The following is a 26996-nucleotide window of genomic DNA, read 5'->3' on the forward strand; positions in this document are numbered from 1 at the left end:
TCACAAAGAGCATCTTGGTAGAACAGACGAATCCACTAGACTTGCTGACTCTTTAGTCCTTCGAACGTTCCCTGAAGGCCAAGCACGCAAGATGCAGGGGTACAAAGAATCTTTCGTTCCTATAAGCAGGCGCAGCTCCGGATAGCAGATGAACAGTCGTGCGAAACAGAGACCATGTGCACAGAATAGCAGAGAAGCGAAGTTTCGCACAAAAACAAGACTCTAGGAGAATAACGATGACAGCGATAGTATTGATGGCCCTGAAGTTGCAGGGAGTGCTTCTACAATGTTGATGTTAGGTGTAAGATGCCAAGAGTTTGGATCCATAGAGGTTATCAGCGAGTTCTTGCCCAGGTACCACTTCGAGTTGGGCGGTAGATTTGTTGGCTGCTAACGTAGCATAGAGTTGAATCAAGTACATTTATTCGGCCAGTTCATATGGTAAGTTGCGCAACTGGCGCAGAACGACATGGGAAGGTCTCACCAGACCCTCACATGTGTGGTGCGTTCATTCAGGGCCGGCTTGAGGGGGGGACCGGAAGTACTTGGCGCAGACCACCCATCTCCTTTCTCTAGGCCATCCTCAGAGGAAGACAACCATACCAAGCTATATCTCAATAATTGCGGCTGAAAACCTTGCATTGTTTAATATGTTCTCATTATACCGGCTCCGGGAACTTCCCCAATGAGCACAAACATAGCAATCGACACGATGCAACATACCCCTCCCCTGACTTCGGTACGATTTCGATAACAACCCCTGATTCCTTAAATCTCACTCTCGCCAGTGAACGGGCCCTGCACAAGTTCAAGCTGCACTTTCATGCTTTCGGGATCGTATCCTCCGCCTTGCTTGAGCATCTCATCACTTTTTTCGCACGCATCTCTGCCGATTAAGACACGATGGGCGCCCTGTATCTTCGCCTGTCCAACCGATTTGGTGACGATCGGGATGCGAATACGCTCGTATTCCGTAAAGGCGGCTTCCAGTGTGGTGTTGGTCCATGACTCGGCTTTACAAAGTAGACGAACAATATGATAACAATCTTCCATCGCCTATATTAGAGTGTCAGCCTCGTACGCAAGGTGACAAAAGACTCCACATACCTGGTTTGAGCCCTGCCCCATATGGGGGCCGGTGGGATGAGCCGCATCTCCCACGAGCACCACGCGCCCTTTGTGCCAAACAGGAAGGATAGGGCGTTCGTACAGCCCATATCTCGTCACGAATGTGGCGCTGTTGACCAATTCGCTTGGGCCATGGTTCCAAGTGGAGACTTGCAGATGCTTGACCATCTCCTTGGTTTCAGCAAGGCTCATCCGACGCCAGTCCTCCTGTGTTTCAGTCGGCTGGGGTATAGTAGTGGCCCACGCAACCTGCGTATCGGAGACTCGTGAGGCGAGAAAGTGTGCACCCTCACCAAACACTTGGTAGAATATAGACTTTGCGGATTTGAAGGCATCGGGGATGGGAGCGAATCCGCCGACCTGTATGCTGGGATCAGCACGTGAGTGAAAAGAGACTCATAACAAGCTGACCTGAATGAGGCCGGAATATTTCACTTCCTCTTTTCCGAAGAGGACATTCCTGACCGCGCTATGCAGCCCGTCACAGCCCACCAGCAAATCCCCCTGAGCTTCTGTACCATCTTCAAACACCGCATGCACCTTGTCACCATCCTGTTTCACATCGACCAACTTCTTGCTGAAGTGCATCTCCACGCTGCGTTCTACTGCGGAGTCGTACAAGAAGCGCGCATATGTCGAACGAGAAATAGTTATCTGGGGCCAGCCTAACCATTTGAGAGCGTTTGCGGGCGCGTCCTTGCGGCCGATGATTTCTCCGCGCAGCTCGGACCACGTAACAAACTCGTCAAGTGGTACACCAAGGGTAATGAGCTTCTCTGCCAGGCCGAGGATATTAAGGACCTTGAAGCTGAGTTGTAAACCGTTAGCCAGCGAATGAAGGACCGAATGAGGGGACGCACGTCTGCGGCGAGAGACCAAGGGAGATTCCAGCCTGCTGAATTTCGGCATGGCGCTCATAGATGATAGGACTGAAGCCTTTGTGCTTCAATAGCATCGCGAGCACTGACCCTGAGAGTAGTCTGAGTAAATGCACGCACAAAGTCCGGGAGAGAGACGCACCAGCGATCCCACACGCGATTATGATCACAGATTGCGACATGTTCGGTGATTGCAGTTGTATATTTAGGTCAATTGGTTGCTGAATATTCGAGGCGGTTGTTTCTGGTGTTCGACCAAAACTTTCGAGAAAGCTTTATACGGTCTCACGTCGGCTTCAGACCGCCGTCAGCAACTCTACGATCGGCATGTTCCAACCGCATTTTCTCATTCAATCCGATGTCAACAGCGCTAAAGTAACAGCAAACATCCTTATCACTGTCCAGGAATAGACCAGAGATAGTTGAGAGACGGAAGAGATGTGGTCGGAAAGCGCCTGATACAAGCCGCCTTGTCTGTGTGCGGAGGCGAAGTAGCCGGCCGAAGCGCCGCGTTCGGATCCCTTCCTCTCCCACGCGACGCTTTGCATACCAATATCAGAGGAACTGGCTTTTACCCCCTAAAGAGTGATTTGCAAAGCACTACGCAGCTCATCACTAGATGAAGCGCAGTTTGTATTTCCACCTTTGCTAAGCTATGTGGATCCGTGTTGCGCGGTAGCTCAGTCCCGAAAGATAGAAAGGGAAACAATCTCTGTTCAAGCTCAAAAAGAACGCAGCCGACTTCTTGTTCAAGTTGTTCAACCCGTAATGACAGAGGGCTTATGGCTTGCTTGACTCAAATCTCGCTTTCTCCAGAGAACGGTCCCTGCACAAGTTCCATTTGCAGCTTGGCTCTCTCCGGACTGAATCCTCCACCTTGCTTCACGATCTCGTCGCGCTTCCTACACGCTTCCTCTCCCACCCAGACTCGCAACTCGCCCTCCTTCTTTGCCTGACCCACAGACTTCTGCACAATATGAATGCGAATACCCTCGTACTCAGAGAAAGCGGCTTCAAGGCTGGCATCTGTCCAAGGCTCGGCTTTCAGAAGTACGCGCACCAGATGGTAGCAGTCTTCGAGGGCCTAGTGGCTTGCATGTCAGCCAAAACAAACTTCCAGTTATTGGCAGTACGAACCTGATTTGAACCCTGTCCAAGATGGGGGCTGGTAGGATGTGCTGCGTCTCCGACGAGCACGATACGTCCCTTGTGCCAAACCGGTAAGATGGGCCGCTCGTACAGACCAAATTTGGTGGCAAACGTTGCGCCAGCAAGGATATCCTTGGTTCCATGCCCCCATTGAGCAACAGGGAGTGCGTTGACCATTGTTTTCGTTTCCTCGAGGTTCAGCCTGGGCCAATCTTCTCGCGCCTCCACCGCCTGACCAATAGTAATCGACCAACCAATCTGGGAGTCGTTGATGGGCGAGCTGAGGAAATGCGCGCCATTTCCGTAACCGGAGAAGAGGGTTGGTTTCCAGGATTTGAAGAACTCGGGGATAGGTGAGAATCCGCCGATCTGATCCAGTTCAATAAGCATTCATGGATATGTTCGAGATTGGATAAGGCGAACCTGGACAAGACCCATGTAGGTCACTTCATCCTTACCAAACAACACGTTTCTGATGGTGCTGTGCAGACCGTCGGCACCAACCAACAGATCTCCGTCCGCCTTCGTTCCATCTTCGAAGACGACGGTAACCTTGTCTGCGTCCTGACTGACGTCCACAGCTTTCTTGTTGAACTGTACCGGGATCCCACGTTTCGTGATGGCATTGAACAGGAACTCGCTGTAGGCGGCACGTGCAACGCAGATCATTGGCCAACCTAGTGCTGCCCGCATATTTCCCACGCCGTCCGAATGACCAAGTTCTTCCCCCGAAAGCTCTGAGTACGCATAAGTCTCTTCAAGCGTCGCAGAGATGGTAATGAGATCGTTGGCAAGACCGAGGATGTTCAGGACTTTCAGCCTGGATGATAGTCTTTTAGCTGTACCATACGGCTCGCAAAGACCTCCTCACGTCTGAGGAGAGAGCCCGATAGCTATTCCACCCTGCGACATCTCAGGAAGACGCTCATAAATGAGAGGGTTGAATCCCTTGTGTTGCAAAAGCATAGACAGCACCGGACCTACCCATCGAGCTCAGCGAGGATTCGAAGGCATCTGTTACTTGAAGGAACGACACGTACCAGCAATTCCGCAACCGATGATGATGACGTTCTTGCCAGACATATCATGTGCTTCTGAAGGAGGTGTTATGGGAGTGGTTATGGTCGTTGGATATCTTGATTTTTGAGGGCAGCTCATGGGGAAAAGAGCATGCTTTATACCTTCCATCCCCTTACTAACTAGAAATCGCCTCCCTTCTCGGTTGCGGTTCCTGCATCGCTCATTTGCGTGAGCGGTCCATGTGCCCTTCCTTCGAGCTCTAGTACCAAATCGTATGTCCACGTCTTCAGATGGCCCCGACGGCAATCACATTGCGTGTATTTTGCAGATTCGGGGAGTGATTAAGTGAGGAGAACCACATGCTGGAGAAGGTCGGCTGACCTCAGCTGGTCAGGAATTACTTGTTTCCCACGAATTTGGAGCATGGGTGCTACTAAGAATAAGTCGTTGCCGAGATCCCTGCGCAGAACGGCTCCAGGCAGACCAAATCTGTGATCTCGTTTGCGAGGGCTTCATACAAAGGGCGAAGGTGATGTATCCGGGGTCGAAGGCGGTGTGGTTGGTGCCTCTAGATCAGATGATGAATGATGCTCGTTGATAACACTGAGGACAGGCTCTGATGGAGGCCCCAAGGAATATTACGGCAGAAGGCGTGGACATATCTCAATCCAATAATAACCAGAGTACTGCATCTTGAAGAAGCGTCAAAGACTGATGACCAGACTTTAGAAGCTTTACCAAGGATTCAGTGTTATCGCCTCCAGTGACGATCAGAGAGGACCTTTGAGGTTGCTGATGCACGACTTTCTGGGAGACGGAGGCGAAAGAAATGCGATGGCAAGAGGTTCTATGTTATGGTGTCTGTTTTTCAATCATTCGTAGCTGCATGCTCACAAGTCGCAATAGCTGACGAGTGAATAGCGCAGTAGTGGTCGTAGTTGCAAACCCTGGACACCGATGAGTCGCGCGAGGGGCGACAACAAGTGTGCTCAGTGCCTGTGCCCTTGCGCGCCTCGGAGACAATTTGCCTCATCATTTCCTTAAATGGTAAGCAACCTTCGGATTGCACAAGTAATGTGTGCAACTTTTAAAGTACAAAAAATTATTATTATCAAACCAAAATTGTGTGTGTGAAATTCACTGATAAAGTTATATTTATTTTACCAAAAAAATGCATAGTTATTCAATAGCAATTGGTTGAAAACTGAATAAAATTTCCTCCTCACCATTTTGTATGGTCAGCCGAAGGCATTGAGGGTGCGGTGCGCTCTCCCACAACACTTTCCCGGTAAATCGATTTTTGGCCCCAAATTGTTATTAATTGGCTCTCTATTTTTGTTGAAATGTATACTAGATCTTAGTAAATTCCACACACAAGAGTCTCATTTGATAATAATAATTTTGTGCGTACATTAAAAGTTGCACACATTACTTGTGCAATCCGAAGGTTGCTTACCATTTAAGAAAATTATGAGGCAGATTGCCTCCGAGGCGCGCAAGGGCACAGGCACAGAGCACACTTCTCGTGTATACTCGAGTCGCGCAGACCTGGAGAACGTCCAAATGTTCTGAGCGGCACGACACAAGCCGCCTAGTCAATTGCGGCTCTTGCTGCTCCGAAACTGCAAAGTCATCTCCAAACGTTCAAGTCATCGCGCAGCAGCAAAGTATGTAGCATACTAAAGGAACGGTAGTTTGCTTGTTTTTGGTCTTCAACAACCAACCCGTTCTGCACCATCGATAGCTCTACCAATCCTCTCATCGCATACCATGTCGAAATCTGTCATTATCATCGGGTGTGGTATAGCCGGTGAGTGTTTTTCACCGTTCTTTCGCACCACAGAATAATACGTTCTTTCAGGCCCAGTGCTAGCTATGCTTCTCAAGCACAAGGGGTTCGAGCCTCACATCTTCGAGCGTCTACCGGAAATCCAAGTAGCGGGCATCTCCCTGGGTGTATCACCTCAGACGTGCGTTCTCTCTTCCTAGCACTGTACAATACATATGCTCATGATATTGCTAGCCTCAAAGTGCTCAATATCCTGGGTCTCGCGGAGAAACTCATAGCTCTGGGCGAATCGCTTGATCATTTCAGGACCTACTCCCAGCTTCGGGGCGAGCAACTCGGCACCTCCGATATACCCGCACGAGTTCGCGACTGGCTCGGATGGCCGATGCTCATGATAGCGCGCGTACGGTATTGCCAGTTCCTGTACGACTCAGCTAAGGAACGCGGTATCTCAATCACATTTAGCAGGAACCTTGTTGGGGTAAAACAAGAAGGCGAGAGGGTCAGAGCGATATTCGAGGATGGGAGCGAGGCCGAGGGCGACCTTCTGGTGGGATGTGATGGTCTTCACAGTGCAGTACGCAACGCACTGTTTGGGAAGGACGAAATCAAGTATTCGAGGCTTGCCCAGGTTCGTTTGTTACATACGTGGGCGTTCGAAATACTGACAGAGTGCATAGATCGGCGGGATATCTATTACTCCTGAAATCTTGAAGTCTCCTGTGCATATGGCTCACCAGTACTTGGGTGACGGCGTACACTTCGTCGCTACGCCGATCGGTCACGAACAGATGGCATGGGTCGCGACTTTCCCCGAGCCGAATGAAGCTCGCGAAGATTGGAAACGGATAAGCATCGAGAATGCCAAAGAATTGCTCGATGGTCTGCCTGTGGCCAACTGGGATAATGGTCCCAAAGACGTCCTCGCCCATGCCACATTCGTGACGAAATATGGGCTCTATGAACGGCCGATATGCCCGTCATGGCATAAGGGTCGAATCGTGCTGCTGGGTGATGCTGCACATCCGACTAGCCCGTTCCTTGGGCAGGGTGGTAATCAGGTATGGTATTTACTTAGTCTCTTTCCTCGTTGCTTATGTGCTCTAGGCAATGGAAGACTGCTACCATTTCGTTCGACTCCTTTGCAAGGCTGCACCATTCACCGACGAGAGCCTCGAAAGTGCTTTCAAAGAGTATGAGAACATTCGGATTCCTATCGTCACGAAATCTGTCGCTCGGGCGAAAGTAGAGGGCCAGAAGCGTGTTCTATCCGGCAAGGAGGCGTGCTTGCAACGTGACGAAATCATGTTGAAGGGGAATGGGATGGATCCGCAGAGAGTTCAGTGGCAGAACGACCTCATCCAGGGGCCTTTCATGGGCGAAAGTGAAATCTGAGCTTGATGTGAGTTATCAGAGAGAGGATATCTCTAACAGACAGCCACTACTCACTCCTTTGCACTGAAGTTGTTCATATCCCTCGCCGCTCATTCTGTTTCTTATACACCAATAGACCATTTATTTGTGCAAGGTAGTTATACAATGACTAACTGAGTTGATATTGTTAGACGGGAGATACTGGTGCCGGCGCCCCTAAATGTTCCATCAACGCGTCTGGTCATTGCTAAGGGAGCAGCAGCCTCTGCGCGTGTCATACCTTTCTTGCTTCCTATCCACCCTGTACTATACCTGCACACTCACGCGCTCTAAGCGTCGTGGTAATGTCCTCACGACCAAAGGTAGCGTCGAAGTCAATGTGGTTGGTGGCAATATCACTCAGCTCGACCTCCAGGTCATCCCTCCCCAAACTGCGACTGCGAACAATGAATCCACTCCGTCGTTACGGCCAAAGGCTTCCTTGTCGTCCGTCGCCAAGATCAGACGCGCCCCATCACCGAGACCGTCGCCGCCAACAACAATTCCTAAAGGACATGCTCGTATTGGGGATGTACCGAGAAGACCAAAGTCGTCGCAGGGTCGACCTGCGGGATTGTTGCCTCTCAAGGAGCCATTCCCTTTCCATTCTTCACCCGTATCACCCAGCTTCTCCCCAAGGCAACGAACTCCCAGCCAATCCTCAACGCTCGTCTCGTCCGCATCAATTGCCCAAATCAAGGTGAAAGCGAAGGTCTCATCTCTGGCAAAGCCGCAGCCGCCGCAACCCGCGTCCAACACCCCACCGACCAACCGACGGCGTAATGGCTTACATACCCGTTCGAATTCTCTTGTCAGTTTACGAGCGCCCGTACCTCTTCATTCACCTGCCACAGCAACATTCCTGGAATCGAAGATTAATTCCCCTCCAGCATCCCCACCTCGGTTACTACCACCAGTTGTCAATACCTTCCCACCGACTCCGACCAAGTCCCTCGAACCACCACATCACTCCCCTCCATCATCTACCATCTCCTCTCAATCCTCCGCCGAAAGTGGTTATGGCATACTCTCTCCGTCCTCAGGACGGTTCCTGCCGCTCAGTCAATCTCCAGAAGAGGACGAGCCTATATCCCGGAATGGGACGACTCCCGTACCGTTGTATACCCCCAGCAGGCCAACGAATGGATACCTTTCATCTCCCCCAGTCTTTTCTCCAAGGGAAGACTCAGAGGCAGCAAGCAGTAACCTAGCAAGCCCAACCTTTGACAGGAAAATGAGCTCGTTGACGGATGAGGAGGTGGAACAGCGTGCAGAGGCACGGACGAATCGAAAGGTGCGCATGTGTATTGTTGGATGAGAGCGCGCAAACTGATACTTGTGCAGATTGCCGATCTGGAAATACAGACCGCTTCATTGCAGCAGTTAACCGCATCATTAGAGCGCGAGCGGCACAAGCAGTCACTCGAAATCCGTGAGCTCCGTCGAAAGCTGCGAGAATCCCGTCTCTCCTTACCCCCTCGGACCTTCCAGGCACTCAAGACGACCTGGGAAGCAGATGGATTGGATTTGGAGTCCGAAGAGGAAGAGGACCACGACAAGGCTGATCCTGTTTGGGAGCGAGTGAAGGGTTTGGTGGACGACATGCTCAACGTCGGCGGTCGAGCTGTGGAGGAAGGGCAGGAGTTCATCAAGAAGAGAGACAAGTCAGGTGGTGGAGTCGTTCGAGTCTTAACGGCCGGAGAGCTGGAGGAGATGGAAGACAGCAAGGAACAGGATCAAGGGGATACAGGGGAGTATGGCGAAGGTCAACACCAACCTTCATTCCGCAAGAAAGGAGACGTGGCTTTGGACTGGTTATCTTCCAATGGGGACCGTAATGAAACACCTGGATAGGCCATCTGCCTTCGAACAATGGAATACTTCACGACTCCATATACTGATGAGAATAGAATACCTAGCACGACATACCATTGTATATCTATGTGGTAATTAATCGTTATGACGGATGGAGCGAAAGTCCAGGCAGACCTGCCCTCGACAATGCCTGCGCACGGGCCACGCCAGCGACCCTATTTCCCACTTTTGCGCAATCAGCTCTTCAGTACTCCTCTCATGTCAAATTACGGTCCATGTCATATATCCAGACAGTGGCCGCGCCGAAGTAGTAGGAGAAAGCAGACTCCGGATATCTCAGCGCCTCCTTCGTGTTGGTCAAATTTTCACTGATAATCGCGGCTGGCCGGTAATTCGTACATCGCCCTTCATGCGTTCATCCTCTCGATTAGTTACATATCATCACCGCCTAACACGTTACTTCATCTTCGGAATACTCTAATGAATACAGCCACTTGATTACAAAGTATGAGCATCCTCTAGGCGCCTTTAACGACCTCGGAATACCCCTTAGAAGCGTGTGCGTCTTCCTTGAGATCAACCCACTCTTCGTCATTATCCTGTGACACTACCCGAGGGCCTTTCGTCTCTTCGGCAACAACGACCTTCGACGCAGGTGAAGCAATGAAATCGTATCTGCGGTTGATGCATGACAATGGGAACACAACACCAACCGTCATGACCGCGCTTACCCGGACTGTAGCTTCTCCTCTTCACGCAGAGCATTAGCATGGCGCAAGCATCACTATCCACAGGTGGACATACCTTTCACTTTTGCATGCCGGAGAAGTTGAGACATGTTAATCTCAGGTAGAGGGAGAGCGGGGTCGGTTTCCACTTCCACAATGGGCCGTTCTCGCTCCCCTTGATCTTGCTCCAGCTCGTGATATTCCTCTCGCCAATCCGCAAGGGAGTTCATCTTATCTTTGCGAAGGTTGGCGGGCATATCGACTGGATGAGAGGTAGGTAAAGCGCTAGTACAGTTGGTGGTACAAGGTCGTTCGTGGTGACTGTTGTCCACTCTAAGCCCCTTATCAGCGCTTCACATGCAGATGAAAGGATCCCCTGTCTATGGCCCCTGCCCAGCACCTCCAAGCTGATGCCATCCGCCTACGAACGAAATGATCTATGTAGAAAATGTGTATATAATACAAGGTATCCAAAATGGTGGAAATTTGAATGTCCAGGGAATGAATCCCTTGTAGGGTATCCGGCCTTACATACTAAGCTCTCGATCCTCCCACAGGGTTGTCTACAAGAGCCCGAACTAGGAATTCGACAGTGATGTTCTTCGTTTCGTGGGCATGACTGTGACGGCGGAGAATAGGTGGAATAGTGCGTGATCCAACGTATAAGGCGATCGCGGATCTAGGGGGTATCGTGGCAGAGAACGACTCTCGCGAGACATCATAACTGGGTTTGATGAGTGGATGTCCGGATCGTGTCAGATCGGGCGTACCTTGATCCAGCGCATTCAGCTCCTGACAAGCCGCCAGCGATCAAATCGCAATACCGGCCGTCATGAAGCGAAGTTGAGAATGTTGCGGACCAAGCGCTGTCATCGTTGTTGATCGCAACGAATCCCGTCGAGCCCCTTCCATAAGCAAGCTGTTGCGCTGTGCCTGTCATCACATGATCCAGAGAGGCAGGTTTGATCAGAGCGTTGTGAAGCGGCAGGAGATTGGCAATGACTGGACTCCGATGCTGACATAACCTAATACATACTGTCAATATCTGTCCACAGGTGTACGATCAAAACTTGCCATCCATTTGACCCTCCCGTGCCCGAACATGTTCCAGCACCTATATGGACCGATCAGCCTGTGATCTATGAAAGCGGGAGCCCCTACCGTTATTCGGCGCTCCAGCATCATGATCGGTAAAATCGTAGCTGGACAACACGGTCGGCGTACCAAAGGGCCAGGTCCTGCGGGTCCCATATCAGATTGCGTCCTACCTATCAGAAAGCACTCACAGCATAAACACATTCGCAAGCCAATACATATTGGAGGGGGACCTATAATTAAGCGAGTTCCCGTTCTACTTGCCTATTAGTCTACGACTTGGGGTGGGGAGCTTGCCATACCCTTTCCGTATCATGATTTGCCTTCATATCATCAGTCAACGCTTCCAGGTTTAGGCGCTCTACTCACCACAAACACGTTTGCCGAAGATGACGGTACCCAGTCTGCAACCTTTGAGCAACTTTAATATGGACGAATCTCACAGCATACCTTTCAGTGGCAGAGTGATCAGCGAAACGATGCCGTTTGACAGGAAAGCGCTCTGTAACGCTGATGTATATCTAAACCTATCACATCATCGTCAACACGCCTCCAGGCTTGTAACAGTCTTCGTTCCGCACTCTTGAACGTCACCTTCAGCCAGTCAGCGTGAACCGCCCACGTCACAGAAGGTAGTACTCACCATTTCCCGTGTATTCGTTCGGCTGAATAGGCTCTCCATAACCATAAATCACCTAGAATGCAAATCAACCCTTCACCCCATAGGCAGCACACGAAACCCACCTCTTGCGTAATATATGGCTTTCCTACAAATCGACGGACGATGTTCGCGATGTCCGTAGCGGCGATATCTATTTTGCATAAGAACGACACGATACGTTTCAGAGGGTCTGGCGCACGCTTCGAAGCGTCGAGACGGAATCCCGTAACACCCAAAGAAGCTGTTCTACATGAGCGGGATACATCACAGAAAATTATCGCGTACCAAGATCATTCGCATAAGCAGCCAACAGCTTCCGCACATATTCAGAGCCTGTATCTAGGCTGTTTGATGGTCAGTAGCGCACTTCGATCGGAGATCGGAAGGGAGGGCTCACTCTGCAAGCCCGAGCAGTTCGCACGTCTGAACTTCTCCCCTGTTGTCGTAGTTCACTACGAGAGGTATGAGCTCAGATGAGCTCAGAGTAGATGCATGGAGGGTGAAGGGACATACCGATGACGTCGTTCGGTTCCAGGCCTTTCGTCACTTAGTCGGAGGGGAGCAGGATGACAGAAATACATACCGCAATGATGAAAGTCCTAGCATTTCTGCTTAGCACGTCGGCAATCAAGGGAAACATAACTCACCTGATACTGTATACCAGGATACGAATAATGGCCTGCCAAGGAAAGCATCAGCGACCCCTAAACGAAACCTCCGAAGTTCAAACGCACTATACACCGTTCCCCCAACGCCCGTACCTACAATCAAAAGGTGAGTATCCCCCCACCTCAACCATCACTGTCAAAACTCACCCGAGCCCTGAGCAGACATATGATTCAGCACCGTATCTACCCCCGATCAGCTCCCACCCACAAAAGGGAAAGAAAACCTGCGCACCGGCGATCACTTGCACACCCGCGGTTCTGCACGCCTGGACCATGTTTGCGAACTGGGCGCGGTTCCCCCGCTTCGAGATGATGTTATGCGACACGGGCTGGTAGTCTGTCCACCACTACACACACATGTGCCGTGAGCAATATACGGACAGGACAAGAAGGCACGCACTTGTGGACCGACCATGTGTTCCTGCGGTGGGCTCACTACGCTTATAAGTGACCATTTACGTTCAGAAGAGGGGTATACCTTGCACAAACCCATACCCTTCTCCCATCAGCTAAATCCTCTGCCCGAAGAGCCAAGGAAGAGCGCACCAGCAGGCCCAATAAACGCTCCACATTCCCTAGCGACGCTGTCCCAATCCCATTCGAAGAGTTGTACGATGACGCTCTTCTCCGCCTTGGCGAGGCGTCTCGGTCTGTGAAGGATTGGAGAGCGGAGTCCTGATGTTGGGGAGAGGAGGAGGAGAGCAGTGATGCCTAGGAGAAGGGACATGATTGTGACTGTCGTTTCTCGAGAGGGGAGATGAGGAGGCATCTTGTACTTGTAGTTGAGGGGAGTGTTTGGATGCCAAGAACGGAGGAATGTGAGCTATCGAGAAGTTGAGAGAAAAGGCAAAGGTAAGATGCATGAGCCAAGGAGAGGCAATAATAACTGTGAGCCAAATGGCAAAAGCGCAGCACAGCAACGTTCACTATTGTTAGCATAAGCGCTCAACACCGAATCCAACCCCTCGGAACGGTCAGGACCTGAATGCATCTCTCAGGGATCGTCCCCTATCCCTAGTTCTGTACAGCCCATTTGCCTCCGTCCGATGACATGTCTGCCAACGAACGGCTTTGTTGATTTTGCACCGAAAGGGAAGATGCTTCAATTGATCATGGAACGGTTGAAGAACGTGGAGGCCGACAACGAGCAACTGAAGGCAGACAACGCCCAACTGAAGACAGATATCGCCCAACTGAAAGCAGACAACGCCCAACTGAAGGCAGATATCGCCCAACTCATGCGCAGTGTAAACACCCTTGAGCAGGATGTGGCAGAGTTGCCCTTGTGGTGAGAGCTCACCTGTCGTCGTCTTGTTCTCTCCCTCATGAACAATGTTCCCAGGACTCCCGCAAGATGAGACAGCTCCGGTGGAGAGTCTTCCATGATGACGCACGGAAAGCCTTGCAGGATCAGTTTGATCCAAAGGTGCGAGAGTTGGATATGGCTGGGATACTTGTGCAAACGCGCACCCCACGAACGAGGTTGTCGAGGAGGTGAAAAAGATGGGGTCAACGTGGTCAAAGTTATCGTTGAGCGCACGAGTTCCGCCGGTACGAGAAATTGCATTCTGCGGCCTCGGCTGTTGCGCACGAGGCAACCGCCGACGAACTGGGCTACATGGTCCTCTCGTTGAATGGAGCATATTGCGAGGACTGTATCGCGCTGTATCGTCTCGTCTTTAGTAAGGAACCGGTGCTTTGAATTTCTGCTGTCCTCTAGCCACCACGTAGTGCACACTCACGCAATTATGTACTATCACACATTGACCACATCATACATACCTTCCTTCATGAATCTGTTTGCTACACCGTACGCTCAGTCCGAAAATTGGTAGATCAGAGGGGAATGCTCAATGATGGTGGATATGTTGGTTCATCACAGGAAATGTCCTTGAGCCACACCTTGACGAACGGCCTCATCCCTCTTTACTCTAAGGCGTTTCTGGGCTGCTTGGAGAAATGACTTGTGAGCGATGTAGGGTATTTCATTAGTATACAACGTGCAATGGGGTACTTCGTGCCCGGGTATCCGCATATCCCAACCCAGATCCTTCCATCCCTCCATCGTCTATGCCTAGAGCTCCTTGGGTACAAGCTCCAACCTTCTAAGCCCTTCCCCCACCCCGTTCATCCCATTCCCGTTCCCTCCTGCCCATCCATACCCCGGCTGGTTCCCTGCGCTGAGGTACGATCCAGGCTGCGGAAAGTATCCTCCCGCTTGGTCGTTCGGCGACGGCGGGAGAGACGTATGTTGCTGCCCGGGTGACCTCCTCAGGTTAAGTGTGGGGTGATTCGGGTACGCCGCGGCAAGCGAACTCGTCTCGTTCGGCGGGGTAGTGCCGAACCCGCTGACGAGGTTCAACGGTCGGGGGAAGGAGCCGACAGGGGGGGAGATCGCGTCGAGCCAAACGCGGTCGATGCGCACGCCGTCATCGAGCATCTCGCTCCTTACTGAGGCGGCGTCAGAGGGCGGGCGCTCAGGCTGCGTGGGGGTCATGTCTTTGTCTGCTTGCTCGTACCCTAGTGCGCGGGACGGGGAAGGGTAGACCAGTTCCGGGGTTGTACTCGTATTCGTGTTCCCGGAGAGTGCGAGACCAGGCAACGCTTCTCCCCTCCGGAGCTTGCGGTTCTCTTCCTCCACCATCCGAAGTGTGCGCTTCATCGCCTCCCTCTCGTCACGCATTTCCTGGAGATCTATCTCTGCAGCCGCGCGCCGCTTCCTCTCGTCAGAAACCATCTTATTCGCCTGTATCTGATTAGCATTTTGATGCGGAAGAGGAGGGGGCACTGACCTCCTCAAAGAGCGCCTGACTGAGACTCTCGATCTCCTGTTCCAGCCCGGCTTTCTCCTTCTTCAGACTCTCGCTCTGGGCTCTTTCATTCCTCAGCGCGTCCCTCAGCCTCTCAACTTCCACAAGCGTCCCATCCAGCAGCGCCGGGGTGCTCGCACTGGTCAGGCTCTGTCGTTCCCTCATAACCCCTATAGCCGTCAGGGGCGGGTGCGGTGTGCTTGGTCGAGGAGCAGCACTGGCAGGGCGAGTTAAACTCTGCCAGAAGGTGAGTTCTTCCGGGCTAGAATCTATGCTTCCAACAGTGTCCCAGCTCCGCCTTTGTGGGTAGTCTGGCGCGGCACTCTGGACTTCCCTGTGCACCCCATCTCTCGCGGAATGCCGCCTCCACCCTAGAGGCTGGGCGCTAGCAGGTGTCCGAGCAAGCGCTTCTTCGAGCATCTCATTGTTGCTCAGTGCGAGTGTAAGGTTGGACTTTGCCACAGTGAGGGAGGTGTTGAGGTCTTCCTGCTCTGTGAGGAGGGAGTGGACTTGTGCGCTCTTCTTGCGTCAGGGGTGTGTAGGGATAGGATAGGATAGGAGGACGCACGAGTTCGTCGACTCTTGTGAGCATAGACCATAGTGCTTGCTTCATTTCCCCCATATCACCCTCTTCGTACGTTCGCCTTGCTCGGTCTTCATCAAGTGGATCTTGGTTGGGGGATATGAGGTTAAGGGATGAAGAGCGGCGGGAGTTAAGAGGTGGTGGATCGATTGTGAGTGTTGATGGTGGTCGTGAATGAGGACGTGATGGAGTTGATTGGTAGTATTGGTTGGACATGCCCGTCGAGGGAGGACGAGGACGAGGACGAAGAAGAGAAGGAAGAGAGTGGTGGTACAATGGAGAGCAGTGATAAAGAGCGCTTGATGGTAACGGAATCAGAAACACAGCGTCGGTCATACCACCCCCGTCGGAGTTAAGAAATGTGGAGAGAAGGGTGCAAACGTAACTATATATACGCAAACCCTTATATTCATTCCTCATCACTTTTCTCTCTCTCTCTCTCTCTCTCTCTCCATGACAAGGATGCCAGATCAGAACATACCAGCTACTTATCTACATCGTTTTCTAGTAAGGCTTGCGTACTTTGCTCTCTGGTCTTTCTTTCGCGACGTACGTATCATCGACGAACACAACCTCCCAAGACACGGAGCGGTCATCGTCGCAAGTACACATCATAACTCTGCTTTGGACCCAACTGTATTATGTACGCGTTATCATCCCATCTTGTAGCACTCCCTCATCTTGTTATCCAGCCACTAGCTACCCATCAAACAGATGGTTCCACTATTGGGCAAAATCAGGCCTATTCAGCAACGCCGTCCTCCGCTGGCTCATGCTCAACGCAGGGAACATCCCCGTAGACAGGGGGAACAAGGACAAGCGAAAGCTTTTCCAGGGAACTTTTGACGTCCTAGAACAGGGAGACGCTGTTGCTGTCTTCCCTGAGGGCACCTCCTACACCGTGCGCCTCTTCTAGTGCCGGGCTTTGAGTCGCGCCTCATAGTATGCAGGAACCGAGTATCGTGCAAGTCAAAGATGGTGCCGCTTGGTGCGCCCTTGAGTACACTGCAATGGTTCGCGATGCCAAGGCTCAGGGGAGCACAAAGTCTTTCTCCCCGGTGGTCATCGTCCCCGCCTCTGTCGTATACACCAACAAGAGCAAATACAGGAGCGCCGTCATCCTCCGGTGCGCTTCCCCCATCCTCATCGTATGTGCCTCAAGGATCGACTGACCCTGAACAGATTCGGTAAAGCACTCACGATGGACGCGTATATGGACGCGTACACCTCTCCCTCTGAAGGAGCAGGGCGTGCGGCAACCAAACACCTCACCCACGCGCTCCAGCGAGCGATGATCGAGATGTCTGTCAATGCCCCCGATTGGGAGACACTAAACGCTGCCAGGATGGCGAGAGAGATATTGTGGGTTGACGATAAGACTATCCCTTTGGAAGACTTTACGGCTATTTCCCAGACGTATGTTTCTTGCTCTGGTCGTAGGCATTCGCTGACGCAGGAACAGGCTCGTGGACCTCTTTACCCCTCCCCACCCTAACCCTCGCACCGAAGCAGTCAAATCCAGCCTCCTGACATACTACGCCCTGCTGAAAGAGTCTCGTCTGACACACGAGGTGCTGTCCTCCCTCCCCCTTCCCCGTTCGCTCGACCCACGCCTCCCCACTCCCCTCCCTTCACGACTCCGCACCCTCTCCCTCCTCATACGTGACAGTGTCGCCTCCTTCGTCCGTCTCCCCTTCTTTCTCCTTCCCCTGCTCGTCCACCTCCCTATCTACGCCGTCGGTGCCTATGTCCAGCACCTGATCCCGGACGAAGAGGAGATCGCACAGGGCAAGGCCTTCCTCGGGTTGTTCATCCTCGTCGGCACCTACTCATGCATGTTCGTTGTCCTCTGGACACTTCTGTGGCTTACACCTATCGGGGCGGTGGTCGCTGCCCTGGTTACATGGGCGTTCGCATTGTATCACGTACAGCTCGTCGACCAGAATTATGACAGGTGCGCATACTCTCCGTGTACAGACTACTGCGGGTCGCTCATTCTAGACAGTATGAAACGCCTTGTAGCAGCATGGCGAGTGCTTATCGGCGTATGGGGACCTCAAAGCTGGGAGATCTCTCTCAGCTCACTACAACTCTCAGCAAGGCCAGACAAGCCCGAGAACCAGTATCTCAGGAAGAAGCCAACACCGGCAGGGACGGGTACTGCTACCCCTGCTACCTCCTCGAGCCCGGGCACCTCAGTCTCCCCTGTCGCTGGTGAACCGCCCGCACCACCAAAGCCATTCAAAAAGCGTCAGAAGCTCCCCTCCCGTCGTTTGGTTCGGCACGTCCTGCGCTATCGGGTCCTCGCGTGTCAAGCGCTCTTCAAGTTCCTCAACGACCTTGAACGGTCCGATGAACGCGTTACGGCTTCCCCGCACTTAGCACGCGCGTTTGGGCATCTCCCTGAGACCAGCGTATCCGTGCAGGAAAGTACGAACGAGGAATTCGTCCCGGAGCCGAATGAATCGCGCAGCGGGCACGAGGTAATCCGGTTCCTCCGCAGTCGGGGAGCAGGGTGGGAGATGGTCACACGAGGTGAGGACTGGGGCGTTGTCACGGAGAGCGAGGAGAACCAGGATGAGGGGGACAAGTCGGCTTGATTGTTGTCTCGGTCTGATTCCCTATTCTATTCTCCATTTTCATTTTTTGGTTATGTGATTTGTGAGCGGCACCATCTGATACTTTCTTCTTTAGAACATTGGCTCCGTGACGGGGTGACCGTTGGTAGCTTATATTGGGCATAATACGAAACGCTTTGGTTTGTCATTGATCCCGATAAAGGTTGTGTGGGTGTTGCGCAATATAGCAAGCGATATTACAATGCCAACACGTGGCGTGGGCCGATAGAAGAGCCTCGTCGAAAGCACTTTCCAAACCTGGGCAGCCTGAGAATACTCAAGAGCCTACGGGCCCCGAAAAGCACGGAGAGCGCCACGGGTTCCCGGTTATCAAGGAGGTCATCATGTCGAGGAACCTAATTGAAAGGCTTTTCAGGAAATTCTTCGCAATCCGTTCATGCGGGATTTGAACCTCAACACCCGGAGCGGAGGCTGAGAGAGGCAATCGATATTTCGTCCGCAAGGGGTACAACAGGGTAAGGAAACTTTCTTTTCCGTCGTTCTGGGCCTCGACTGTTCACCTGATGTTCCTAGTCCGATTCAGAGAACTTGGGAAAACCCGAGCCATATGGAGTGTGCGCCCCCGTCTCCAGATTTTCGACTTCTAGACCCGCTCGTACTTCGGTGTGCGGTGACCGGCGGTGGTAGGCAGAACACCCAGCACTAGCTAGTGTTTCAAAATCGACAGTAGCAGAACTTTTGCCCCAAGAAGCTGAGATGCCCATTCATGCTGCGACCGCATGCCAGCCTTACCGAGGTTTTGCCGTCATCGAAAATCGCCATGCCAAGGGGCCCCGCAGTGGATATGTACGTGTACGGCAACGTTTCGGAAAGTCAAGATTTCCTAGGGATTGCCGTTAAGATTGTCCTAGCAGATGTACATTCCTAGAGCAGGGATCGACAGTAAGGGATATTGCCCAGTTAAGTAGCCACCAAGGGTTATCCTCCGTGGGGCGCTGACATCTTCGCCACATTCCCGAGCAACTTGAAAGTTTTCAGGTCCCCACGTGCCACGTCGTTTCCTTATATTAATGCATGTAGTCGATAAGGTTTTCCAACCCCGGAAATTTCATTTCGTTGTTGCGGTTAAGGGCAAGTGTTGGAGTGGGCCGACTGGTCCACTCTGTCGCATAACCAAGGGTCCTGCTGACAGCATCTGGCTTCTTCTGCCGGGGGTCAAACCCTAGATCTATCCCCTGGGATGCTCGGTAATGCGACGCGATGTGTGCAACGAGAAGCTGCAGAAGCCGAGATCGGGAGGGGGCCGGGCGGCAATTTGGCGACTTGCAACGTGGTCGGCAGACAGTTGGCCAAATATGGAAATCGGCAAGATGATCAAAGAGATGCGTCGAAGATTCCAGGTCTGCGTTTGAGCGGAGCGCGAGGTAGACTGAAAGGCAACAAAGAAACTCTCCTCGGGCCAAGCAGCTCTTCACACGGTCAAGAGCGACCACGTCGAGCTGTCAACACGGAAAGTCGGAATCCAGTGACTGGTAAGGTAGGGCTCCACATTTTTCGTCCGAGGCGCAAGCCAAGATCTCGGCGTCGATGTATGCTTTAGCCGAGCGCGTTGAAAAGCAGACCGCGTGATTAGTATATTGGTGGCAATCGGTTGTTTGTCAGAAGTGGCATCCATTGCGATTGAGTGTGGACGATAACGCGATTGTGATTGTATTTATGTTTCCCAGCAGGCGCACAAAGAGAAGGGCCTATTGAATGGTTCGCACGTGAAAGAAGCGACGAAGCACAGTTACGGCACAAACAATCAGCATCGACCAGGTGATTGCAAGTCAATCAGTGGTTCCGGAAGAATGAGAAAGAATTGTTGCGAGTGATCAGGGGTAACATGATACAGCAGGTCCGGTCCCGGCTGTGCCAGCTGGCAGTGCCCCGCCGGACTTCTGGCACTCGCCCGACCAGCGCATAGATAACGGATTACCCTGGAGCGTTGTAGACGGGCATTGTTGAGTTAGGAAATAGCGTGTTTTTTCGACGTACTTGCGCGAGTCTGATTCGTGGAGCGTCCGTCTGTGGAAGAGATAAGCATAAACATGAGGTGATGACCGCCGACGAAGAGGGAACGTGTACGAAGTGACAGTTGAGGAGCAACAAGCCGGGCACACCCTAGCGTACCCACCAAGCACCATTAGTACTGTACAACAGAGAACGGACGACCACCGGGAGAGCCCGAAAGCGGTACGGCTTCCACGATAGGAAATGAATGCACAGTTGCCTGAAGGGCGGATGCTACCGCGTCCACCCGGTCGTCCGTGTTGCAGGGCTTTCAGGGAGGGTTGACGTCAGGTGACCAAGACAGGGTAGTGCGCGATTTTCACCCTGAGGTAAGGGGGGTCTGAGACAGGGCACTGCATTAACCGGTTTGAGAGGGAGCGGGGATACGACGGTTCCGAGAGGTGCACGTTCGTGCTTTCTGCGTGGTGAGTTGCGCACATGTGGACGAATAGGCAATGAGGTGCTAGATGAATTACCCATTTGTGGGAAGAACTCGCTTGCTGTCGCCAGAATACCAAGGGAAGCAATGAACATTGTCGGAAAAGGATCGCGCGTAGAAAGGACAAGAAGCGCAAGAAGAATATCGCTGTAGCAAATGGAAAGGCAGGCCCATCAATTTGCCAGGGCGCGTAACGAAAGACTTTGACAGGTGGGTTTATAGACCTTTTGGCTGGGGTGGGTAAGCGACCTGTGGCTTACGTTCCAGGATGTGAGGGTGCGGCTGTCAGATCAGAGCTGTCTGTCCTGGGTGGGGCAGTCGGCTATTGGCGATATGGATACAGGCCAGGAAGTTGTTAGCGGTGAATGAAGTGAAAACTGCATGCCAGAGAAAGGGAGCAATCAATGTGAGACAATCGTTGTACAGCGTGGGAGAGAAGCGCCCGGGTGGGGTCTAGAACGATTGAGGGCTGTGCAGGGATGTTGCTTCCGGAGGTGGAAGCAAAACGGAGGCACAGCCAAAAGCCAAGCGCATTGGCCGAGCAAAGTTGCATATGGGCTGGAAAGGGTGTGGGGGCGCCGATATGTGGGATGTTTTGGGTCAAAGTGGCCGGGACGACAGCCGCCGTGCTCGAAGTTGCCGGGGGCGGCCGTGTGCGGCTTGAAATAGGCCGAGTGAGCGGAGACGGTTGCCGCCGGTACTCCAAATGGGTGGGGATGGGCGTCATCGCCCGCCGAGTCCAGACACTTGGGAAGGGGGGAAGAATGGGCTTGGGAAGGATGGATAATCGGGTGGGACACAAGACACGGGAAGGGAAACGGTGCCGGGATTGGACGGTGTGGGGTGAGGTGTTATTTTGGGTGAAAAAAGAGAGATTGAAATTTGTTAGACTGGGGACTGAAATGGAGAACGGGGAGAAGATGCAGATTTTTGTGGGATGGGGTGTGTGGCTTGGAGTGGGGGTGTATGGGTAATATTATGCGAGACCTGGGGGAATGTGGACAAGGATAGAGAAGGGGGAAGAGAGAGGGAGAGAAATGGGAGAAAGAAGGGAAGGAGAGCAGTGATGATTCCGTCGAGAGATTGTCTGGGTTAGAGTGGCGCATTCCCCAATCCATAATCACCTCTGACGGCTTATCAAACCATTCTCTCCCCCTTGTGTTCAGCCCATCATCATCTCCCCCTTCTCCTCCTCCTCCTCCTCCTCCTCCTCCTCCCCCTCAATATCCCCCTCCTCTTCTCTTACACATATCTTTGGAGGGTTACCATTCTACACAGCAATACACGATCACGAGTCAGGTGTAACATCAAATCAGCAACAAGGGTTCATACTATCAAACTCAGAGATACAAGAGAGCGCTCACTGCTCTTCCGCGTCTTCCGCCCTTTCCGCTCCGCACACCTCATCCTGCAACATCTCCCCCTTCTCCAATTCACCCCCTTGTCAAAGTTCTTCATCAGCAACTCGTCCGTGGAAGGTACAGCATTACATTGTATAAATCATACGCTATCGGGGACCGGACAGGTTTGCACATATTTCGCTTCTCATTTAACAAACACTTCTACCTCTCTCAACGAGCCTTATCGTCTCACCCTCCCCCCTTTTGCTTGTTCCTCGATGACCCTAGTGCTTACACCTATATTCAGTCCCATCATGTCTCTCGCAGAGGCATCGTCCACCATTACACTAGGCCCACCACCACCCCCAGCACCTGGGCAATACGCGCGAAATCACAGACGCTCGCGATCATCTCAGTTCTTCACAGAAGAACGCACTCAGGGCGCCTTCTCTCCTCTCCCTCCTCTCCCAAGGCGAAGCAGCGTCCGAACGCGCAGGACTTCCAGTCCAATTCCAATACCGGGGGCAGCACTCCGCGCAGACTCCCCATCTCCAGATAATGCGCTCGGACTCGTTCCTGGACCGGAGGAGACAGTCTCCAACGAGGTGGCAGAGAGCTTAGTGGACTCGTCCACCGTACCTTTCCCATCTATAGGCCCCTTATCTCCCGACCCCACGACTGCCCCGCCAAAGCCTGCCCCACCCCTCGTCGCCCATTTGCCCATCTTGTCCCTACCAGAGCGCACACCTACACCAATCCCCGTGGAGCCAACCCCGGAACCGTCCTCCCCTCAGTCTGCTCCAGAGCCACCCTCACCCAAATTTACCCCCCAATCGTCCCCCATCACGCTAAAAAATGGCAGGCCACTCAAGCCGTCGCTCAAGTCCCGCTCCTATTCCACCCCACACCTCGCTTCCCTACCCAGCCACACTCGCGCCATCTCCGCCCCTGCCACTCCAAACTACGTACCAAAGAACGTACACTTCGCGGGCGAGAAGGAAGGTCTGGAGCATGTCGTTCTCTTCCTGCGAGAACAGCGTCCCATCGCCGTGAGCCACGGAACCCCGGAGGACACGGAGACAGAGACGGAGAACGACGCCAAGCCAGCTTCATTCACCTTCCCCCGGTTAGAGACGCCACCGCCAAGAGACAAGGTCCTCCTCGACCCGGAACGGACATCACCTGTTCCTAATGCGTCCAGCTTGCGTTTGCAGGACGAGATGTCGCGATATCCGGTCATGCTGGAGTCGTTACTGCTTCCTCAGTCAAATCCCCTTGTCATGCGCGGGACCGTCATCGTGCGCAACATCAATTTCAACAAGCAAATCGCTGTGCGCTTCACGCTCGACGACTGGCAGACTGTTTCTGAAGTCTCGGCGACGTACGTCAACCACCTGCCCTCTCTCCCTCCACCCTTCTCCTCCCACTCGCCTTTCGCATCTCTGGACAACAAAGGCTGGGATCGATTCGGTTTCCAGATCAGGTTGGAAGACTATGAGCGCAAGATCGAGGACCGGACATTGTTTGTCGTCGTCAGATATGGGAGCGAAGGCCAGGAATGGTGGGACAACAACGACGGGGCAAATTACCGGGTGAGGTTCGTACGTGCCCCACCATCGGCACCAAATACTCCTTCGTCAGCTCCTTCGGGCACAGCGGCGCTCTCTTCTGCACCTGGTCCTATCCCGACACCACAGGCCGTCGCTCGCTCGTCTACTGCCTCGCAGGCGACGTTCATCCCGGTCTCTGAGCCTCCTCGACGCTCCCATTCCTTCAACCAGCTCAACCTCAAGTTGCTCAACTATGCACCACCGACATCACCCAAGTCGGAACATACAAATTTGACACCGAAAGCCTCGTTATTCCTTGCCAAGGACAAGGAGAGGGAGGAAGAGGCTGATAAGAAAGCACAGGCGCAGCTCGTGAACGGCAGTGATACGCCGCCCTTGCTGGAGTCGAAGCTGGCGAATGCAGCGGCGATGGAGAAGTTTTCGGGAGCAAGGAAAGAGGTTCTGCATCCCACTAGCAGCCTGGGTGCAGAGTTCGAGGCCGAGAAGGCAGAACGGGAGAGGGAAAAAGAGAATGGCGCTCCTATTGCGCCCGTGTTCACACTGGCAACATTGAATTCCATTCCCAACCCGATAAATCGGATTGGTTCTCCAGCGCTCAGCGTCGACCGGAGCGCAACGCCCAGACCCGCTTCCCCACGCACCGTTCCTAACGGCCTCCCCTCGCTGGTCCCAGCCCGCCCCGCTAGCCCGATGCACATCCCTGTGCCGTTTCCTGGTGCAGGGACACGTCGTCTGGTAGGAGGAACAAACTCGCCAGGCTCGTCAAGCGAGGACCTTTCCAAGCTGGCACAGCGTCGAGCCAGGCTTGCGGGCAGTGGCTCCGGCTCAGATGGTTCCCCACGGACTGCTTCCCCTCGCCCTGGATCGCCACATTTATCCCTTTCAGACGGCACGACGACGACCACCCCTGCTACGCCCGTGATCAGCACTACGGTGAACGGTGCCGCTCCCACGGGTGAGCAACCGCAGCAGCGGCGAAAGCTGTTCACCATGGAGCCGATGACTCCACCTTCCTCCTCCGAAGGCAGTCCCACGCAGTCTATGCCATCTTCTCCCCTTCAGAGCCCCCCACCCCGGTTAGACCGGAGTGAGCGCTCGTACGAAGAATTCCTCCAAAAATACTGCTTTTTTCGAGGACCAAACGATATGGGCACCCCGCCAATGACGGCAGGGAGCAGAAATAGCTCTGCTGGCCGGGGCTTGGGCCAGGTTCAAGGCTGATCATCTCACGATTGGATCTCACTCTTCCATATTGACATGTAACCTCGGTCTACGTACCGAATCAAATCGAGCCGACTCGGGCTCTTCTCAGCGACGACGACACGATCTACGATCTCACGAAGCCTCGCTTCGACCACACACGCACGAACACGCAGGCTGCCTGTACATAGTTCTATTTTCTTTCCCCTGTGAAGGCCCAGCGTTTCTCTCTCACGCCGCTCATGCCTATCCCGATCTCGGGGGCTCAACCTCCCTTCCTTGTCCCCGCAAGTCTTTCGCCTCCACATTATACAACGATATCCTGCGCCTGGTCCCACTGTTTCTTGTCTGCTTATCTCTTCTCATACTCATCCAATCCGAATGCGTCGTCCTTTCTGTGTCCTCAATACCATCGTATGCCCTCCTACAACAAAAAAGCCGGACTTCTTACCACCCAAGTTCAAAATCGACGCGCACATACAACTCTCCTCTTCATTCTATTCAGTTCCCCCTCTATGCCTGTTGCGCTTTGCTTGCGTTTTCCTGTGTCGTCATGGATGCCTGGGTGGCCTGTAGTTGGCTGTGCAATAATAGACTCCTATTCTTCTGTCATCCCGCTTCCCGCCTTACCGCCCGCACCGCATCTGCGTTCACAATGCTCTCATTGTGATGCAACCTTTCGTATTCTTGTCTTGGATCAGTCATACCTGACTGGTTATTGTGAAAGGGTCGCCTCGCCCGATCATATGGCTGAGCTGAAAGGGCTGACGTCTATGGCGGCCCCCGCCGAGCCCAAGAGAGGAAACCCTGCAGGGTTCCAACATACATTCATGTCCGGTGAATGTGCATCCGTGCCGGTGAGCCCTGCATCTAAGACTCTTGAAGTCAACCCGGCAGCCATCTCTCCTGCCGACGGAGGCATGCACCCCACATAAGCTCGGCGCTGGAACAAGCTCACGCACGTGTAGCTCCGGACTCCAGTTCACAGGCCGCGGAGTTGTTGGAAACAGGAGTTGTAATGCGAGTGTTTCTCTTCACAAAAGCATTGTGAGTCGTTTACGTGACTACGACTCGCGTGAGGTGGATGACCTGGCTATTGTCGGTTCAGACTGCTGCCCTTTTGCCTAAAGTGTGGGGTTGAGCCCTGGGAAGGGGAAGGTGATGGATAAGGTCTTGTGACCGGTACAAGGACGATAAGGATGAGTACACAATCAGAGTTTGACCTTTTGGGTGGCCACGTTTTTGTTGCGCGCTAAAGAAAGGAGTCAGTCAAATGGAAAAAAAAAAAAAAAAAGGAAAGACAAATACGGCATACCTATACGCGCGCTGCATGGCTTTTTTGCCACCTTACCTGCCAAGCATGCTCCCGGCTGCTCTGCTATGTTGCACTCGTGGCTAGGCGCATCACGCGCAGTCTTCTCTTTCAGAAGAACCACCCGCCTCTGTTTTCTCGGTCGACCATGCGAGCTTGTTGACGACAGACCAGGGAATACAACTCCCGTACTGCCCAATAAGTTTGGTCTGGGCCCCACAGGTCCCGGAAGTAACGTATGACAATAGTCATATTTTTAGACAGAGTGCGCCGAGCCGTATGCTTTCTGGGAGCCTGGATAGCCTGTCTGTGTCGGAAGAGACACGGTGTGCGGATCCCACGGATCTCATCAGTACAGCCCCCAACAAAACCATTCGCACGCCTTCCAAAAATTGGGGTGTAAAGCCCTACAAGTGCCAGGCTAGCATGGCTCTTTTTTCGTTGAACTACTGACTGACCCCTGATCTAGTTTCCGGGTTGTTCCACGACGTATGCCGGAAAGTCTGGTCTTACAAGGCACGCGGCACAGCACAGACCATTGAACAAGATGTCATCCTGACAAACGGTGGCTTTGCTGGAATTGAGGGCATGGCAGCCAATCGTATTTCGCTTCAAGAGTGTGAATAGCAAAAAACGCGTGTCTGTTGTCAAGCGCCATCCGTATCCTCCGCCTCACTTCACGTGGAGCTTATTCCTTTCCTTGTAATGTCATCGCTTCTTTAGATTATCGTTTATGTTTGACAGCAAACGCGTTCCTGAACTAAGC

The 26996-nt window shown here is 52.9% G+C and overlaps 10 protein-coding genes across 10 annotated transcripts; 5 read left to right on the forward strand and 5 right to left on the reverse strand.

The window, feature by feature from the left end:
* Nucleotides 1-768: 768 nt before the first annotated feature.
* Nucleotides 769-2188, reverse strand: DACRYDRAFT_106977 (FAD/NADP-binding domain-containing protein; the record flags this gene model as incomplete). The annotated part of the gene is made up of 5 exons (XM_040768362.1): nucleotides 769-1056; nucleotides 1108-1488; nucleotides 1540-1936; nucleotides 1989-2097; nucleotides 2149-2188. The coding sequence occupies 5 exons, from the start codon at nucleotides 2186-2188 to the stop codon at nucleotides 769-771; spliced, it is 1215 nt and encodes a 404-aa protein (XP_040629786.1).
* Nucleotides 2189-2802: 614 nt separating this feature from the next.
* On the reverse strand, nucleotides 2803-4238 carry DACRYDRAFT_115862 (FAD/NADP-binding domain-containing protein; the record flags this gene model as incomplete). The annotated part of the gene is made up of 5 exons (XM_040770087.1): nucleotides 2803-3090; nucleotides 3144-3524; nucleotides 3579-3975; nucleotides 4027-4135; nucleotides 4196-4238. 5 exons carry the CDS (start codon nucleotides 4236-4238, stop codon nucleotides 2803-2805), a joined length of 1218 nt encoding a protein of 405 aa, XP_040629787.1.
* A 1508-nt stretch (nucleotides 4239-5746) lies between these two features.
* DACRYDRAFT_21840 (FAD/NADP-binding domain-containing protein) lies at nucleotides 5747-7527 on the forward strand. The gene is made up of 5 exons (XM_040772565.1): nucleotides 5747-5985; nucleotides 6037-6145; nucleotides 6199-6595; nucleotides 6645-7025; nucleotides 7072-7527. Exons 1-5 carry the CDS (start codon nucleotides 5946-5948, stop codon nucleotides 7357-7359), a joined length of 1215 nt encoding a protein of 404 aa, XP_040629788.1. The 5' UTR covers nucleotides 5747-5945; the 3' UTR covers nucleotides 7360-7527.
* A 981-nt stretch (nucleotides 7528-8508) lies between these two features.
* DACRYDRAFT_21841 (uncharacterized protein) lies at nucleotides 8509-9334 on the forward strand. The gene is made up of 2 exons (XM_040772566.1): nucleotides 8509-8671; nucleotides 8722-9334. Exons 1-2 carry the CDS (start codon nucleotides 8612-8614, stop codon nucleotides 9229-9231), a joined length of 570 nt encoding a protein of 189 aa, XP_040629789.1. The 5' UTR covers nucleotides 8509-8611; the 3' UTR covers nucleotides 9232-9334.
* Nucleotides 9335-10454: 1120 nt separating this feature from the next.
* On the reverse strand, nucleotides 10455-13071 carry DACRYDRAFT_51007 (glycoside hydrolase family 13 protein; the record flags this gene model as incomplete). Its single annotated transcript, XM_040775022.1, has 21 exons — nucleotides 10455-10644; nucleotides 10691-10965; nucleotides 10991-11034; nucleotides 11082-11158; nucleotides 11207-11271; nucleotides 11318-11338; nucleotides 11385-11419; nucleotides 11466-11542; nucleotides 11643-11710; nucleotides 11760-11827; nucleotides 11876-11917; nucleotides 11962-12020; nucleotides 12074-12154; nucleotides 12256-12275; nucleotides 12324-12355; nucleotides 12411-12437; nucleotides 12492-12527; nucleotides 12577-12691; nucleotides 12745-12779; nucleotides 12823-12843; nucleotides 12891-13071. The coding sequence occupies 21 exons, from the start codon at nucleotides 13069-13071 to the stop codon at nucleotides 10455-10457; spliced, it is 1569 nt and encodes a 522-aa protein (XP_040629790.1).
* Nucleotides 13072-13423: 352 nt separating this feature from the next.
* DACRYDRAFT_21843 (uncharacterized protein) lies at nucleotides 13424-14104 on the forward strand. The gene is made up of 2 exons (XM_040772567.1): nucleotides 13424-13632; nucleotides 13687-14104. Exons 1-2 carry the CDS (start codon nucleotides 13457-13459, stop codon nucleotides 13700-13702), a joined length of 192 nt encoding a protein of 63 aa, XP_040629791.1. The 5' UTR covers nucleotides 13424-13456; the 3' UTR covers nucleotides 13703-14104.
* A 314-nt stretch (nucleotides 14105-14418) lies between these two features.
* DACRYDRAFT_106982 (uncharacterized protein) lies at nucleotides 14419-15953 on the reverse strand (the record flags this gene model as incomplete). The annotated part of the gene is made up of 3 exons (XM_040768363.1): nucleotides 14419-15090; nucleotides 15137-15673; nucleotides 15723-15953. The coding sequence occupies 3 exons, from the start codon at nucleotides 15951-15953 to the stop codon at nucleotides 14419-14421; spliced, it is 1440 nt and encodes a 479-aa protein (XP_040629792.1).
* A 246-nt stretch (nucleotides 15954-16199) lies between these two features.
* Nucleotides 16200-18487, forward strand: DACRYDRAFT_78820 (glycerol-3-phosphate acyltransferase; the record flags this gene model as incomplete). Its single annotated transcript, XM_040776362.1, has 6 exons — nucleotides 16200-16380; nucleotides 16430-16638; nucleotides 16688-16863; nucleotides 16920-17153; nucleotides 17200-17691; nucleotides 17743-18487. The coding sequence occupies 6 exons, from the start codon at nucleotides 16200-16202 to the stop codon at nucleotides 18335-18337; spliced, it is 1887 nt and encodes a 628-aa protein (XP_040629793.1). The 3' UTR covers nucleotides 18338-18487.
* Nucleotides 18488-18835: 348 nt separating this feature from the next.
* On the reverse strand, nucleotides 18836-19612 carry DACRYDRAFT_21844 (uncharacterized protein). The gene has a single exon (XM_040772568.1). It carries the CDS (start codon nucleotides 19078-19080, stop codon nucleotides 18886-18888), a length of 195 nt encoding a protein of 64 aa, XP_040629794.1. The 5' UTR covers nucleotides 19081-19612; the 3' UTR covers nucleotides 18836-18885.
* A 2366-nt stretch (nucleotides 19613-21978) lies between these two features.
* On the forward strand, nucleotides 21979-25429 carry DACRYDRAFT_115868 (uncharacterized protein). Its single transcript, XM_040770088.1, has 2 exons — nucleotides 21979-22332; nucleotides 22455-25429. The coding sequence occupies exon 2, from the start codon at nucleotides 22462-22464 to the stop codon at nucleotides 24937-24939; it is 2478 nt and encodes an 825-aa protein (XP_040629795.1). The 5' UTR covers nucleotides 21979-22332; nucleotides 22455-22461; the 3' UTR covers nucleotides 24940-25429.
* Nucleotides 25430-26996: the final 1567 nt, after the last annotated feature.

The sequence above is a fragment of the Dacryopinax primogenitus genome (assembly GCF_000292625.1).
Source record: "Dacryopinax primogenitus strain DJM-731 SS1 chromosome Unknown DACRYscaffold_7, whole genome shotgun sequence".
NCBI lineage: Eukaryota > Fungi > Basidiomycota > Dacrymycetes > Dacrymycetales > Dacrymycetaceae > Dacryopinax > Dacryopinax primogenitus.

What these genes read in the sequence shown, in the direction of transcription:
- DACRYDRAFT_21840 (XM_040772565.1), top strand. Translation starts at nt 5,946, where the DNA reads ATGTCGAAATCTGTCATTATCATCGGGTGTGGTATAGCCG. An exon ending in AGTATTCGAGGCTTGCCCAG is followed by an intron (nt 6,596 to 6,644) that starts GTTCGTTTGTTA and finishes CAGAGTGCATAG; the next exon opens with ATCGGCGGGATATCTATTAC. An exon ending in TTGGGCAGGGTGGTAATCAG is followed by an intron (nt 7,026 to 7,071) that starts GTATGGTATTTA and finishes TATGTGCTCTAG; the next exon opens with GCAATGGAAGACTGCTACCA.
- DACRYDRAFT_21841 (XM_040772566.1), top strand. Translation starts at nt 8,612, where the DNA reads ATGAGCTCGTTGACGGATGAGGAGGTGGAACAGCGTGCAGAGGCACGG. An exon ending in AGGCACGGACGAATCGAAAG is followed by an intron (nt 8,672 to 8,721) that starts GTGCGCATGTGT and finishes ATACTTGTGCAG; the next exon opens with ATTGCCGATCTGGAAATACA.
- DACRYDRAFT_21843 (XM_040772567.1), top strand. Translation starts at nt 13,457, where the DNA reads ATGGAACGGTTGAAGAACGTGGAGGCCGACAACGAGCAACTGAAGGCA.
- DACRYDRAFT_21844 (XM_040772568.1), bottom strand. Translation starts at nt 19,080, where the DNA reads ATGGGCATCTCAGCTTCTTGGGGCAAAAGTTCTGCTACTGTCGATTTT.
- DACRYDRAFT_115868 (XM_040770088.1), top strand. Translation starts at nt 22,462, where the DNA reads ATGTCTCTCGCAGAGGCATCGTCCACCATTACACTAGGCCCACCACCA.